Raw genomic sequence first — 15798 nt, forward strand, 5'->3', positions numbered from 1 at the left:
TTTTTCCATTAGCATGATAACATTATCAGACAGAAAACGAGACAGAGGTCTTTACCACCAGCAGTGAAAATGTAAGTATATGTCTCTTTACACCTAAACATCTGCTTGTTGCTGTAAACTCATGACAGAATACATACGGACATAATAAAGTTGTCTTTTCCATCTGCTAGTTGCTGCAAATTTACACATCTTTAGGGCACATGTGTGGACACAGGAGCTATGTACACACTTCTAGATGGCTGGGTATTAGAGCTGGTAGAGTCAATCCCGCACAATGACATCATCATCATCATTACACCACCAACTCTCCTATTTCTGGGTCACTGTGGCACAAATTTTTGCCAACTAGAAAGCTTGAATACTTAAAAAGTTAGGCTCCTTTCAGAGTATTTTGATACACATAAATGTATACACTAACATATCAGTACACGAGATGAAACAATAACTCACCATTGCAAGTCCTGGCATCAGCAGCCAGTGTGAAGCCTGCAGGACAAGAGCAGGAAAAACTACCTGGTGCATTGTGACAATAATGGCTGCATGGGGAGATGCGGCTGCACTCATCATCATCTGCCACAGATAGAAGAGTTACTTGTTAACAAATACACAAATGCACATCCCCCAAACACACACATACACACACCTATACATATCTATATGCCAACAGTAGCCTATTCTTACCGTTACAGTAAGATGCCTCCTGGTCTTGGAAAAATCCTTCTGGACACTGATTACTAGGGTTACCTGGAACAACAAGACATAATTATAGCACTGTGCCTGTAAATGTCTAGATTAAGGACATATCATACACACGTATATGAACACTTGCACACATTACACAAATACAAAGCATGCAGAGCTGCTCACCTGGGGCTATTGAAGCATCGAGTGTGAATGAGATAGTTCGTTTGTCTGGTAGGATATTAACCGTCAGATCCTGTGCCTGCAGCTCTTGCACTAGATATGGCATATGACCCAACCCTTCTTCATAAACTGTGGTGTGGTTCCAGGCATAGGGTAGAGTCACCCCTGATGCTCGCATCAGCCGTGTTGAGTGTCCATAGATGGTGCCTGTCAGACATTCAAAATCAGCGCTTACTTCAAAGCACTGATCTAACACGTACTTGTGAAATGACTGTCACTGAAATAACAAATATCTGAGCTCAGTTCAGATCTCTGACATTATTGCTCATGTGTTTTCAGATGGTTTTGGGAGAAAAGATGTTTGCCGTAAAAGGTGTCTCTTAACCAAGATAACTAATTGCTGTGGTTAATGTATGAATACATAAATACAGGCAGTCCCTGACTTATGATGTTGTCCCATTCCTACGTCCTGTCGCAAACCGATTTTCGCTGTAAGTCGGAACATACGTACATTCTGTACGTAAATAACATACTGTAAGCACTTATCCTATCCTAACACCGTAATTATCAAAAAACACATACATGTATACAATACATCAGCAGTTCTCAACCTTTTACTTGTGACGCCCCCTGACGACCAAAGGTACGTCCGCACGCCCCCCACCTTAGCCAGCAATGTAAGTTAATTTCACTAATACCGGTATAAGAAACTTTTTAAAAATGACCACCTTCGCGCCCCCCTTGTAAGCACGTCACGCCCCCTGGGGAACGCGCCCCACCGTTTGAGAACTGCAGCAATACATTTAATAATGTTTGGTGCACATCAAACGCGAAGTTTGTGTTACGACGTTTATGATGTAAAACCACATTAGTCGAAACAAGGCTTTATACAGTTAATGGGAAATGTGTCGTAACCACTAAACATCCTAACTCAGGGCTGACGTAACCCGAGGACCGCCTGTATGTCTCTCTCTGTGTGTCTATCTACAGATACACACCCTTCCCCCTTCCATAAAATGTCTACAATATCCATATTGTGTTAATGTGATTTATGAATATATAAATGTATTTTTATCTCTCCACGCGCACACATACTCTTCTTCCTTCCACAAAATCTCTACGCTGCCCAAACTGTTCAATTAAATGAAATGCTTCACAAGCTAGGCACTCACCTGTTTATTATTATTGCTAAGTGTTACAACAGTAAATACACACATTCAGTTTAAAGGACAGGAGCATTTCACACAGCCTTTCATGCACTTGGGAAGATGTTCTCACCTGGTCCGGTCTGAATGTACCGTTCCTGATACGGTGCCAGATACACAGAGGTGATGGGGCCAAGGTCAGGCACTTCCCCACGAATGATGATGTCAAAGGAGAGAACACCATTACGATCCACACCATTGGCATAGTGGGACATCTTGAGTATTTCACCTGTCAGACAAGTGTTGCATTATCATAAGTACTGCACTGTCACTTCGGCACCATGGGACTCTGACACCTGAATACCCTTTTATATTAAACAATTTTGATAGAAATGATATTTATGCTATCATTACATTTCTGCTTTGGGGCAAGCAAAATGAAATATTACAAATGAGTGGTAACGTCATAAAGAGATTGTGGAATGTACCCAAACACTTGATGCTACTTGTGACAATCTTGATGAGGAGCCTCAGCGTAATATGATGAGGAATAAGTGTATGATTGTATAGCTCACCTGTGGCATATTCTACCTGTACTTCTCTCATAAATTCACCGCCAGTCAGGGTAAAGCCATTGGCAGCTCCATCCAACTCTGTGGCTGTCGTCCAGTATACAGGGCTGAGCAGTGAGATAAGCTGCTGGAGGTGATGAGCTATCTCACACACACAGAGCCTTTAATCAGTCTACTAACACAGTTAGACACAACAAACAACCCTTAAAGAATTTGCACACCAGTCCTCATAACAGCTGTACTTCACGCACGAGTGTGTTCATGCGCACACTTACATAAAGACCGCATACACATACGCACACAAACACATACACACTCACCTGCAGCAGGTGGCACATTGCGGACTGAGCCTGAGATGGCAGCAGTGGTGTCTCCTGGTGTGATGGTGGCATTGATGGTGGAATTAACAATGTCCACATTGTTGAGATAGCCAATCAGGTTGCCTTCTGCCCTCAGTGGTAACCCTGTCACAGATTTCAACATTGGGATGCTTATGGTTTACTGTCATGTTGTTTGCAGTCCCCTGTGTGCAATGCATTGAATTTTCATAGAAAATTGAAAGAAATGTGTTTCACAAATTCAATTTTCATTATCATCATCTTTCCAAAGCCTTAGTGGAAGTTACAATGATGGTATTCACACATGTATATAAAATATTTTGATAGAACTTGTACATGTATAGAACATTTTGATAGTATTTGCCAATTTAAACAAAATGTGTTTGGTTAACTTTACATGAGCTTTAACTACGAACGATGTAAATTAGTAAATACTCTCATATTCCAGTTTTACTTGGGCTTAGAATATTCTACACAAATGATTAACTCTGACCTTTACTTAGGCTCAGAATAAGAATAAGAATTTGCTTATTGGCCAAATGATACTGCACTTGGAATATGACTTGATGATGGAAGAGACAAAACAAACGAAAGAAAAATCAGGGTTATCCTATACATATATGCACATACATACACACTACCCCTCTTCCTAACTTGCTCTCTCTTCCATACTCTTCTATCACAGACACAGACACTGCCTCACAGACTGCTAAAGAACACATTCAACTAGCATCGGTCATGACACAAGCAACCGCAGAGTTCAGGAAAGCTATTGCTTCAGCAAAGAAACTATTTTTCAACCTGAAAGTTCTGGTGCCGATCAGATTATATATAATAAGTCTTATATGATAAAAATATTACTTAGGATATTACTCAAGCTTTACTTTGGGTCAATATGATTTGACACTAGCTGCAGCCTGAGTACTGCTTGGGCGTGCCAAGATGACCTTGCATCTTGTATCAGGGCTTCTGCTTACGCAAAAAATTGCGTACAGTACGCATTAAAAGTTCGGAGGACCCCTTCAATTTTCATCAATGGGGTCCCCTTCAAATTTGGGCAAAGAACAGGGACCCCTTAGAAATCTGAAGAAGGGGTCCCTGGGACCCCAAAGAATTTAGCCTTAGCAGAAGCCCTGATAATATTAAAATATCAGCAGCCGCACAAAACATTTTAGCTGCACAAGTATGTCTGCCCTATACATAAATAAATATAGACAAGCCTGCGCAATGATCTCTCTTATGCATAAATAAATACAGAGCAGCCTAAAAAAAACTCCCAGCATCACATTCCCTTTTTACTTACTGAGACAATCCACTTCACATTCCGCTCTGTTAAACAATCCACACCACGTTCCCTCCAAGACTAAGGATTATCCCCATCACATTTTCTCTAAGACTGAGACAGTCTACATCATGTTCCCTCCAGATAATCCAAGTCACACTTCCTCCAAGACGTGGGCAGACAATCCACATCACATTCCCTCCCTGACTTACTAAGACAAGGCTCCACGCCACATGCAGCCACCTCTGTTGTGTCCCCAAAACAAGGTCGTCCACCAAACTGTGCTTGCTGGCACAGACGGTAACGTTCCTTCGTTCCTCCATCACAAGTGCGTGAGCAAGCTGACCACTCACTCCATGGTGTCCAGTGGCCATCCACTGTTTAAATAACAACAAAAATCAGACAACTCAAAGAACTGGTGCTTTTGCATAAGGGGAAGCAAATTATAAAACTGTAGAAGCACTTTTTTGTCAGAGAAGATACATTTCATCCAAACATGAGTGGACTGATACTTTGGTTAACAAGAATTAGGAAAAATCAGACCAGTAACTTTGCTTGTGTATGTCAGACTTCCCCAGTAATCACACTTGTGTATGTCGGACTGCCCCAGCAACTACACTTGTATATGTCACAAGGCAAGGATTAAATGGAAAAAAAGCATTTTCTTGTTTATTTTACCCTTTGTTAATAGAGAATTGTCATTGTCATTATGTGAGACTGCCCCAGTAACTACATTTGTGTATGTCAGATTGCACAAGTGACAAACATGATATATAAGATCACAAACATTTGGTTTGTCTACTACTGAGTGAAATATCACCATACTTCTACACGTGACCAGCATGCTAGCTGAATTATTTGCAATGGCTCTTGACTAAAAACTAAAATGTTTGCAGTAAATAATTTCTTCTAGCAGCTGTAAGGCCGCAGACTTGGACGTGGGGGTTTCTTCTTGCGCTTTTTCTCATCTTAACATGGGCATATACATTACCCAGTCTTTCCTCTTACTTACACATGACCCAGTCTTCTCTGCTCACCTGGACATGGAGGTACGCTGCAGGCATCTGCATCCTCAGGTGAGCCCACACATGGACGACCACTGCTAGAAGGTGGCGGATTGGAACAGGTGCGGAATCTCTTGCGTTGACCTCCCCCACAAGTAAGGGAACATTCTCCCCAGGCTCCCCAATTTCCCCAGTTACCATGGACTGCAACAAACAGACTATATGCTCTTTATCATTCCTTTCTTGATCTGTCAAAGAAGACATGCTTGTCACTGCTGTTGAGGTATAGAGGATGGGTGGTGCATTATGCACACTGAATACACGGTCCTTACTGTTGTCAAGGGGATGGGTGGTGCAGTATGTATATTGAATAATTAAGTTACATCATCCCACATTTACCATCGCTCTGGTTTTCATGTTTGGTCATCTGGATGGTAAAGGTGTGAAAAAAGCAGGACTGTTTGGAGAATGATAAATCAATCCTGGTGAAATTATTGTATTATTGTATCTTATTTCACCTCATAAATTTGTTGCATCATTCTTTCCTTATTTAACTTGTATTGCTATTTTTTGTTTGAATGAATGACTGCAAACATGAAACTAGTTTCTTTATATATATGGCGTACATCATTATTTCATGGATGGTTTTGAAAGAACACTTTGACTGTCTTTATTGTTCTTCACTGCCATATCTCAAGGACGGGGATCAAAGCACAGCATCAAGCTAAAGGAAGGTCTGGGTAAGACAAGGTAAGTAATGAAATGAGGGACAAAGGTCAGGCTTAGGGTGATAGCATAAACTACAGAAGAGAAAAGACAAAGGTGCAGAAATATGTTCCTCGACAAAATACAAAAGACAAGATACAGTGAATATAAACTTGAGCTAAACATGGGGAAAGCATTGCAAGCATTGTGAGTTGACAAATTAGTCATTAACATCTCCATATTACCCCTGTGTGTATATAAATAAACAAAAGTCTACAGATGAAATTTCCCTGGACAGTGAAATTTAAGACCAGCATAAACCAGCTTAATCTAGTTGTGATGTAAGATTAAGCTGTTACCTGGGCAGGGGTCGTTGTGACAATAATCCCGCTGCCTATCACTACCAAGGCACTCGGTGCCGCCAAACTGTGGAACGGGAGAGTCACACAGTCTCTGTCGGGAGCGTACACCACCACCACATGACAGACTGCATGGTGACCATGGCAACCATGAGCCCCAGTTACCATCCACTACCACATGAAACAACACCACACAAATGAGACAAAGTGTGTACCATTACATCAACAGTTAAATGGCACAAATCATACCCCTGATGTATTATCATGACCAACATTGCATAGCAACTTTTGTTACAAGTCTTGCTTCTTCTTCATCTTCATTAATTTATCTCTTAATCACCATTATAAATGTTATTTCCCAATGACTTCCCTTGCTTTCTGTAGAAATATTTTACAGTGGATTCACTTCTCACTTTATTATTATTATCTAACATTAACTTTGTTTCTTATGATTATTGTACAACAACATCTCCTCTGCTGAAAATCTATCTCGACCCCAGATCTTGACTTCTCTCACCTGCGCACTGCTGACTCTGACAAGGACGGGACTCGTCTCCACTGCCACGGCACTCAGCACCATCAAACTGAGGTCGGGGGTTATTGCACTGGCGCTGGCGGTGCTGCTGTCCCACACCACAAGTTTGACTGCAAGCTCCCCAAGGGGCCCACTCTCCCCAGTTGCCATCGACTGTATCAATAGTAACATCAGGTCTATCAGTTGCCATCTAATGCAGCAACAGTAACATCGGCACTACCTAACTGTTAGGCATGTCATGTAGGACTGACTGCAAACTGTCTAGTCACTGTAACTGACAAACATGGCGACAAGGCTGTTTAAGCTTCCTCTAGGACAGCTGCTAAGAACTTGAGAAAGACACATGAAAGGCTTTTATCTGACTGGCATATTTAACAAAAATTTTAATTAAAACTCTAAATTGCTATCATTTCTATTTATACATTACCTGAGTGCCTATGTAATTTTGAAAATCAAGGTAGTATTGCAAATGAGTTTAAACTCATCTGAGAGATCCATCTCTCTTCCCCACAGACACCATGACAACTATCTCTTCTCTCCTCCACAGACACCATGACAACGATCTCTCTCTCCCCCATAAACGCTATGACAATTATCTCCTCTCCCTCCCACAGGCGCTCTGACAACTATCTCCTCTCTCTCCCACAGATGCCATGACCCTTGTGTGACTCACTTGGACACTGACGCTGCATACACAGATCCACCTGCCAGTTATCGCCATCACATGGCTGACCTCCAGGCTGAGGTGATGGGTTGTCACAGAGACGCTGTCGGTGCCGTTGACCATGTCCGCAGGAGGTGGTGCAGTCACTCCATGCCTGCCAGTTGCCCCACTGGCCATCAGCTGTAGAGCAAGCACATTTTGGTATTGTTACACTGTTACACTAAGAATAGATTATTATAAGCCAGTGATGCCCAACCTTTTTCAGCCTGGGGGCCATACACATTTCTGACATGCGTGTCACGGGCCGCTTCACCGCAAAAATACAAAAAAAGAAAACAAATAGAGCAGATACCATTTTTATTAGAAACAAGTTGTACTTACCATTAATTATGTACTAATTGGTGGGATATTTGAAGTTGTTTTCCCGAAACAAACCTCTGAATGTCCGGCTGCATCGTAGAGACACCAAGTCGGAGCACTGAATCGAAATGTTCGTACATCGAAAAAAAGATTGAGAGACGCCCCTAAGTGGGGATAAATACTTTTTCCCTTTTTTTTCGGTCTTCTTTTATTACTAACATGCCGATTTCCTGCACTGTGGGCAGAAGTTTCGCGGGCTGGATATGGCCCGCAGGCCGTAGGTTGGCATCCCTGTTATAAGCAATGTGAAGAATGTAGTACACTAAGAAGATTGTATTAAGAACATCTGAGTATTTGTCTCCAAGTAACTCTGTAGCATGCATTAGATCTGAACATTCTGGGTCTCACAAACCATTTTTATTCACTATTTTAATCTTCTCCTTATCCCATACCCTTCCTAACACATCCATATTTATCGCAGGTATTAAAGTTAATTTCTTCCACAAGAATATTTTCTGATTCTCTTTCTCTCACAAACTATATCTTGTATTTAAATATTGATAAGATATCCAATTACTTATTTTCTCTTTATAATCTTCATTTCAAGCCTGTTTCACAACAAGAACAGGTCTTTGCTACAGAAGTAGTAAAAGTCATCATCCTAGTAATAGTTATAGCAGCAGCATACATTACTGTAATACAAAAAATGCTGAAGAAGAATATGTAATCACATCTGATTTAATTAAAGGACATAACAATACTGACCAGGACATAATCTAGGTTGGCAGCTCGCAGATTCAGTTCTCTCCCCTACACAGTCTCTCCCACCATTGGCAGGTCTGGGGCTGTCACAAGCTCTTGTTCGATAGTGCACCCCCAGTCCGCAGGTGACGCTGCAGTCACCCCATGCACCCCAGTCAGAGTAACGACCATGCACTGCAAGCAGAGGCTATATATTGTATCAAGCAGGGACCAGCTCATGATCAAAAACAATCATTACAAACATACAGTCAAGGACAGATGCAAACCATTTCAAGAACAAACTCATAACAGGAAATGTAAAATAATATTCCAAAAAATGAAATCTCTCTATAAGTAAATATCTATGTGCACACGTTATGTATATGGTAGTGTGTGGGCGAGGGGGCGGCGATGGTGGGTGGTCGCCGATTGAGGGCCGGTAGTCCAGCGCTTGTTAGGCAGAAAATGCTGATGCATGCCAGTAAAGTAAAGGTACGATTGTGAAAGACCGCGAAAATAGATCTGCTGATGCATAAGACCGCGAAAATAGCGCTGATGCATAAGACCGCGAAAAGTGACCCAGAGGTATATAAGGGGAGAGCTGAGATGCAAGGAGAGGGGAGAAAACTGCGAAGTGAAAGCGCAAGACAAGTGACGCAGCCGTGACTGTGGATCTAGCCTGCATTAAAGAGTTGTGCAACTGCCTTCCTGAGTGCTGGACTGTTGTGGTCACTGTTCGACCCCCTCACACACCATCACTTGGTTACAAATATAAGGAGACAGAGCAGAGGTGTGGGGTGCAGTTGGTGTGAGGTCAGAAAGTGTGTTGGATCGAGGTTTGCCAGAGCCAGCAGCATCGACTGGCATCAGAAATATAATCTAGAACCCACGAGAGCGTTGTCTTTTGTGTTGTTGAGGAGAGATTGGGGAAAAGCCCGAATCTTACCCTGTTACATGTACATTGTCAAAGTTTGAAAAAAAAAAATAACAGGTGAAAACAGTTACAAATACTAATACCACAATAAAGTTAATGCCTATTAGCATAATTAAACATGTCAAAATAAGTGACAAATACTTCTCCCACTACTTTTCCTAAAATCATGTAATAATATTTTGGACTCAAAAGCCAAAAATGTATTTACTTGGTTATCATGTTCAAACTGGGAGGGGGGGGAGTGGTGTTTTATGCCGTGTCAGCAACTAAGGCTATATCACGGCAAGGCAGCCAGCCCTGTAAACAGATGCCATGTGCAGAGAAAGAACAGCGTGCCCGAGACGAGAAATGAACTCTGGGCAGCCAACCTTCACTGTATTGGTGACAGGCGCTTGTCACGGATCAGTCCGTGCCTCCTTTGTTTTTTCCCATGATCCCGCCTTAGTTTGGTGGAAGGGGATGGAAGGTTGTCACTCGTGAATGTCCTAATGTTAGTGGAAATTGTGGGCCTCGTGATTTTTTGGATACCCCATGAGTTTCGGACCTCACGAGCGAAGCATGTAGAGCTCACCCCGTGTCGATGGTGACAGAGGGTGTATATATAGAGGAGCGTAGAAAGGCTCAGGGGGGAGACACTTGTTTTTGGATTAACACAGAGAGTGTGTCCATGAAGAAGCTGTTTGGAGGTGCGAGCGAGGTGTGTCGTGTACCGGAGACATTGTAGAGTCTCCAAGTTTCTGCTGGGAGCGGAGAGTGACTCTTCTGCTGTGTGCGGGGGAGTGCGGCGCCGGGCTCGGAACGGCTAGAGGTTTTGTCAGCCGGAGTCGACGTCGATGACGACAACACCAGTAACAGGAATGATGGTGGCCTGAGGAGAGGAACCCCCCACCATCTTCCGGAACAGCTTGAGGGCGTTTCGACGACAGGAGCGCCGACAGGAAGCCTGTCTTCAGCAACTCCACTGCTGTGTGTGGGGAGTGAGAGAGTGTCTTCTGCAACTCCACTGCTGTGTGCGGGGAGTAAGAGAGTGTCTTCTGCAACTCCACTGCTGTGTGTGTGGGGAACGACTAGCTCGGCGTGAGAAAGTCAAGAGAGACTTGGCTATTGAGAGCAGGTGCCCAGAGACTGAGTACCTTCGGCACCCAGGTGGAAGGGACAATGTGATGTTCATGCAGTTTAAAGGATGATCAGGGTAAGAGCTGTTTGAACTGTTAATAAGTAACTGAGACCCTTCGAGAAGCGAACTGAAAGACTCAGACATTTGTATTAAGTAGCGGTGCATGTGCACCCTTAGTCTGTGAAGTGCACCCTTAGAGATTTAAGGTGCTTGCTGAGCGTTGATTTAAAGTGTTCTGGTTGAAAGTTGTATGCATTGTTATGTATTGTGAAGTTTTGGTGTGTATTAACAAACGGACGTCCCAACCTGGAAGTGATCTCATGTTTTTCATTTAAAAAGAATGCGCAATGCACGAATGCCGGTATGTGACGTTTGGTGAGAATGCGCCATGTCAGACTACCGGGGTCGTGACAGCGCTAACCGTTGCGCCACCGGACCGCTCTGTTCAAACTGGGAGGTGAGAGAGAAGAAATCTGTTGCTACAGCTGGCAGTAGCAGCGGACTTCAAAAGAACCATTTAACCATTTAACTATATCCTCATTTTAACTGCACCCTCATTTAACAGCAAAACTCTATTGTGCTAGCTTCTTCATACATGGAAGCTGTCCATAACCTGATCCATGTGTACCTTAAAGAAAATGAATGTCGTTTTTAATAATGCCACACTAGAGTTTGCCAAGAATCTTCACGTCTAATGCTGTAGTTTTCTCCTCAATATCAGAGGGTCTCAGATGCATCATCAAGTAGCATCATTGGGTATACCATGTATAAATTTAGTATATATTCATTTGTATTTATATATACATAGATGTACTATATTATGTCAATAAGACCCTTTATGTGTTAACAAGACCAGAGCATGTGTAATAGACACATCAACTCCCTGCTGTGGCTACATGGCAGGTGTGGGTGGGAGGTATATGGCAGCTGCACAAGAAGATATTAGAACAGAGAGGAAAAGTGATGTGGGACAAAGCTGGAGTGGTATGACAATGGTATGCTGATATCAGGAAACAATTCTCTTGTCAAGTGCAGGAAGTCTTATAATCAGGTCAAGAGACACCAAGCATCTTGTCTGAATGAATCTGAAAAAGTGAGGCCTCCAACCACCCCTCACCCCCAACTGAACTTTCCAGAAACTGTCCAACCCCCTCCTTTCTTTACTGTTAATGGCCCCCTTTGTCTCCCATGCATGTCATGAACCTGACATCCCAACCTTGAACACTTGTACTGGTCAAGTTTGCTGGCCAATCCAGTCCAATGCTTAAGGCCATATTGCTACAAAGTGTACCCTACATGCATGGGTGTACCAAGCATGCATGCAGATGTACCTGTTGATGTGTGTGAATATGTGTATGTGTAAGAGTGTGATGGCCATTTGTGCATATGTGCCCATGTGTTTGTGTATGAGTGTGCATGAGTGTATGTGCCCATGTGTGTGTGCATGTACAAGAATGTTTAAATGAGTGTGCCCAGGTGGATGTGTGAGTGTGCTTGTTTAAGTGTGTCCTCTTCCCCCATGTCTTTCTGCCTGGCCCACAAACCATAGCCCCCAAATACTCAGTTTATGCAATAGGTAGGTGACCCTGTCTGCATACTTTTTCTAGGGGAAGGCTTAATGAGGCAGGTTGAGGGATACCCTAATAGGGGTATTGCATAAATGGATTTGGGGGGGGGGAGGTATAAAGAACAGGCTATAAATAACTGGGATCACTTAACATAATGACATCTACATATCCACACTAACCTACAAGAATGTAGGAATACAATGCACAATACCTAATCCACTGGCAACACACTACACAGCCACAGGTTTTTCTCTCAGGATTTCCTTTAATTAGCATCACTCGCTGTTTTTACAGCTAGAATCAAATAACTAGCATCAAATGCAACAAGTGTCAAAGGTTAAAAGAATCAAATCTTATAGAAGGCTCATGGAATACCTACCTACCACATTTAAGAGGGTCTCCACAAAGGTTTTGCCCAAGCGATTGCTGGCAAAGCAGCGATACAGGCCTGAGTCACTCTCTTGTGTTGCCACCAATCTAATCCACAGAAGTCAAAGTCGCCTCCATTAGCTGTGCTATCACACTGTTCCATAGATGAATATTACTTGCACTAACTGTTTAACACAAGTCCACAAAGCAAATGTTATTTGCACAAACTGTATTGACACAAGTCCATAAAAGCAAGTGTAATTTGCACTAGCAGTGCTGACAGTCCTTGAGTGACACTACCTGCCATACCTGAGCAAGGACACCTGCACTTAAACACTTTGCTGCCCAAACAGCAGTATTTGGATTGTTACCTCAGTGAGTTGTTGGGGAGGATTGTGATGCGGCCCTGAGTCTTCAGCTCTGTGGTCTCTTTCCACCAGTACATATCTGGCGGAGGCTGGCCCTGTGCTGTGCAATCAAAGGTTACAGTTTGACCTTCATCCACGGTCTGGCTCTTGGGCTCAATCAGAAATTGTGGCTCAGCTGCAACAGCAAGATGGTGAATCAAGGGTATTGTGAATTTTCCAGATGTTTATCAAGGAATCACTAAATGTAGGTAAAGCAGTGACCAATAAAAGCCGAAGCATGGTTTAATAAAAGTAGGTCAATTTACTCACAGTTGACAGTAATTATGGACTGTGCTTCTGAAGTTCCAGCATCATTTATGGCAATGCATTTATATTGGCCTGCGTCTGATGTCTGGAATATATACAGATACACACACACATATATGCAAAGACTTTTATACTGGCCTGCATCTAATGTCTGGGATATAGACATATCTCTAGACATTTATGCTGGCCTGCATCTGATGTCTAGGATATATCTGAACATGTATGCACGCAAAATGACACTATTGTAGCTTTCCGACACTGAAAAACAAACCCTGATGCCAAGGCTCTCAAAACCCTTACTTTTATTCAAGCACAAGACACAAGGACAAGGAAATTTATCATGACAGCTTAAAACTGCAAAAGATTATGTAAGAAGCTTCAACCTAAATGAAAATAAGTTAGTACCATAGAATAAACACTTCATATAACAATAATAAGAGCAACATAAAATAAATGACACTCATGAAAAGGTAGCTATACTGACCAGAAAGTTGTCTAAACCCTGACCAGAGGATTTTCTATACCCAGGTATAAACATCAGAAGACTGTCCATAACAAGTTGTACTGACCAAAAGATTGTATATAACAAGGGATCCGTTGTCCAGCTGCCGAACACGTTCACTCAGTGTAACAGGGCGGCCATTCTTTGTCCACAGAATCTGTGGTACAGGGTCCCCAGCCACTGAACAGTCCAGAGTGACCTTCTCTGCAATACGGACTGCCTGGTCACCAGGAGCCACCAGGACCCGAGGTGGGACTGAAGAATATAAACACAAGCATGTACACACAGGTGGAAGCTGATATTTCAAAGGGAGAGCAATGGATGAAATCACAAGATTGTTAAAAACACTTTGCTGGTGACAAGAAATCACACATTTTGCAATAACAAGAAAGTCTGTTATATTGTTCTGTAAGCTTTATAGTGGAGGAAAATAGCGTTTTGGATGTTGGTTAGTGACATTGTAGACTTGCATAATGAATTACAATGATGGCAGATAAACTCTTAATACAGTTGGAGTAACAGTGGCCAACACAATGACACCTACAGCAGAGTAACAACACAATGACACCTACAGCAAATACTGGTCCATACAATAACATCTTCAGTAAAGTAACAAGAGGGGAGGGGGGAATTAGTGTTTTATGCAGAGCTAGAAACTAAGAATACATCACAGCAAGGCAGGCAGCCAGATGCCACACGCAGAGAAAGAACAGCGTGCCCAAGACAAGAGCTGGACCCAAGACGGCTAACCTTCACTGTATTGGTGACAGGTGCTAACTGTTGTGCCACCGGAATGCTCCCAGCAGGGTCAACACAATGACAACTTCAGTAACATAACACCACAACGACAACTTCAATAGTGTAAGACAGCACAATGAAAACCTTCAGCAGTCTAACACCAGTCAATACAATGACACCTTCAGCAGTGTAACACCAGTCAATACAATGACACCTTCAGCAGTCTAACACCAGTCAATACAATGACACCTTCAGCAGTGTAACACCAGTCAATACAATATGACACCTTCAGCAGCCTAACATGGGTCCACTCAATGACTAATGGTGCTACTCGAAGTTAAAGCTCTTCTTACCTTTGATGATGACGCGGGCGACAGAAGTCGTCCTCTGATCATTGGCAGGATTGGTTGCCGCACATTCATACAGCCCTGCGTCTTCCTGCATGGCATGACGCACAGTTAGAGTGCTCTGCCCATTAACACTAGGAGGTGCTGTCAAAAAATAAACACACCAGAAGATTGTCTTATTCTTAAACTCCATGTAAAGAAAACCTCATCAAAATAGGTCTATTAAGCTTTTTTTAAATGAGATGCTTATAATAATATTATTAATATTAATAATAATATTATTTATATAGCGTCTTTCTCTGGCATCAGCTAAACTCACAGTTCTTTCCATACATGCACAAACAGAACATTTTAGGGCAGGCATTAAATGTACCTTCATGAATACGCAAAAAGATTTATCCACAGCTGAATGCTGGATTTATATTTGTTTTTTTAATTCAAAGCAGAGTTAATAATTTAATGCATGATGGTCATATTAACCTGTCATATTAGTCATATTAACCAATGATGCCTCATGCAGACCACTCATCCACATGACACCATGGACAAAGTTAGGTCTTTAGCATGATGATCTTGTGAAACATCAGTTTCAAAAGTTCTTCTTAGATAGAATGTAAACAGCACAATATTTAGGCAGATTCAAGTGCAAATTTCAAACTCAAGTGGCTTGTTCTTATTTAGTCATGCCTAAAAGAATAAGCACGATAAAAGGGAGATAAATCACCTGCTAGAGGCTGTCCATTCAAGGTCCAAGTTATGACAGGGGTGGGAACTCCCCGCGCCTCACACTCCAGCTGGAAGCGGCTGCTTAGTGTGACTTCTTTGTCTTGAGGTTCACGTACAAAGCGCGGTGGCACTGCAGACAATGGTATAAGCAAAGTAAATATTGTGTAAGTTTATATCAGGAATGCACAACTAGTATTTCTATATGCACTTAATTAGTATTGCCAGGAATGCTCAGTTAACATTGCCAGATATAC

The 15798-nt window shown here is 42.4% G+C and overlaps 1 protein-coding gene across 3 annotated transcripts in view; it reads right to left on the reverse strand.

The window, feature by feature from the left end:
• Positions 1 to 15798, reverse strand: part of LOC112575822 (hemicentin-1-like) — an 87181-nt gene that overhangs the window by 15734 nt on the left and 55649 nt on the right. For all 3 annotated transcript variants that reach the window (XM_025257860.1, XM_025257859.1, XM_025257862.1), the window contains exons 43-60: positions 15543 to 15674; positions 14825 to 14962; positions 13801 to 13988; positions 13235 to 13316; positions 12929 to 13100; positions 12568 to 12665; positions 8594 to 8764; positions 7478 to 7648; positions 6787 to 6957; positions 6270 to 6440; positions 5239 to 5409; positions 4414 to 4578; positions 2902 to 3045; positions 2585 to 2722; positions 2143 to 2298; positions 868 to 1071; positions 682 to 744; positions 451 to 570 (exon numbers count right to left, since the gene is read on the reverse strand). In XM_025257860.1, the coding sequence (XP_025113645.1) occupies positions 451 to 570; positions 682 to 744; positions 868 to 1071; positions 2143 to 2298; positions 2585 to 2722; positions 2902 to 3045; positions 4414 to 4578; positions 5239 to 5409; positions 6270 to 6440; positions 6787 to 6957; positions 7478 to 7648; positions 8594 to 8764; positions 12568 to 12665; positions 12929 to 13100; positions 13235 to 13316; positions 13801 to 13988; positions 14825 to 14962; positions 15543 to 15674 (2655 nt within the window). The remainder of the gene's footprint in view (positions 1 to 450; positions 571 to 681; positions 745 to 867; positions 1072 to 2142; positions 2299 to 2584; positions 2723 to 2901; positions 3046 to 4413; positions 4579 to 5238; positions 5410 to 6269; positions 6441 to 6786; positions 6958 to 7477; positions 7649 to 8593; positions 8765 to 12567; positions 12666 to 12928; positions 13101 to 13234; positions 13317 to 13800; positions 13989 to 14824; positions 14963 to 15542; positions 15675 to 15798) is intronic.

Source organism: Pomacea canaliculata, linkage group LG11 (assembly GCF_003073045.1).
Source record: "Pomacea canaliculata isolate SZHN2017 linkage group LG11, ASM307304v1, whole genome shotgun sequence".
Classification (NCBI taxonomy): domain Eukaryota; kingdom Metazoa; phylum Mollusca; class Gastropoda; order Architaenioglossa; family Ampullariidae; genus Pomacea; species Pomacea canaliculata.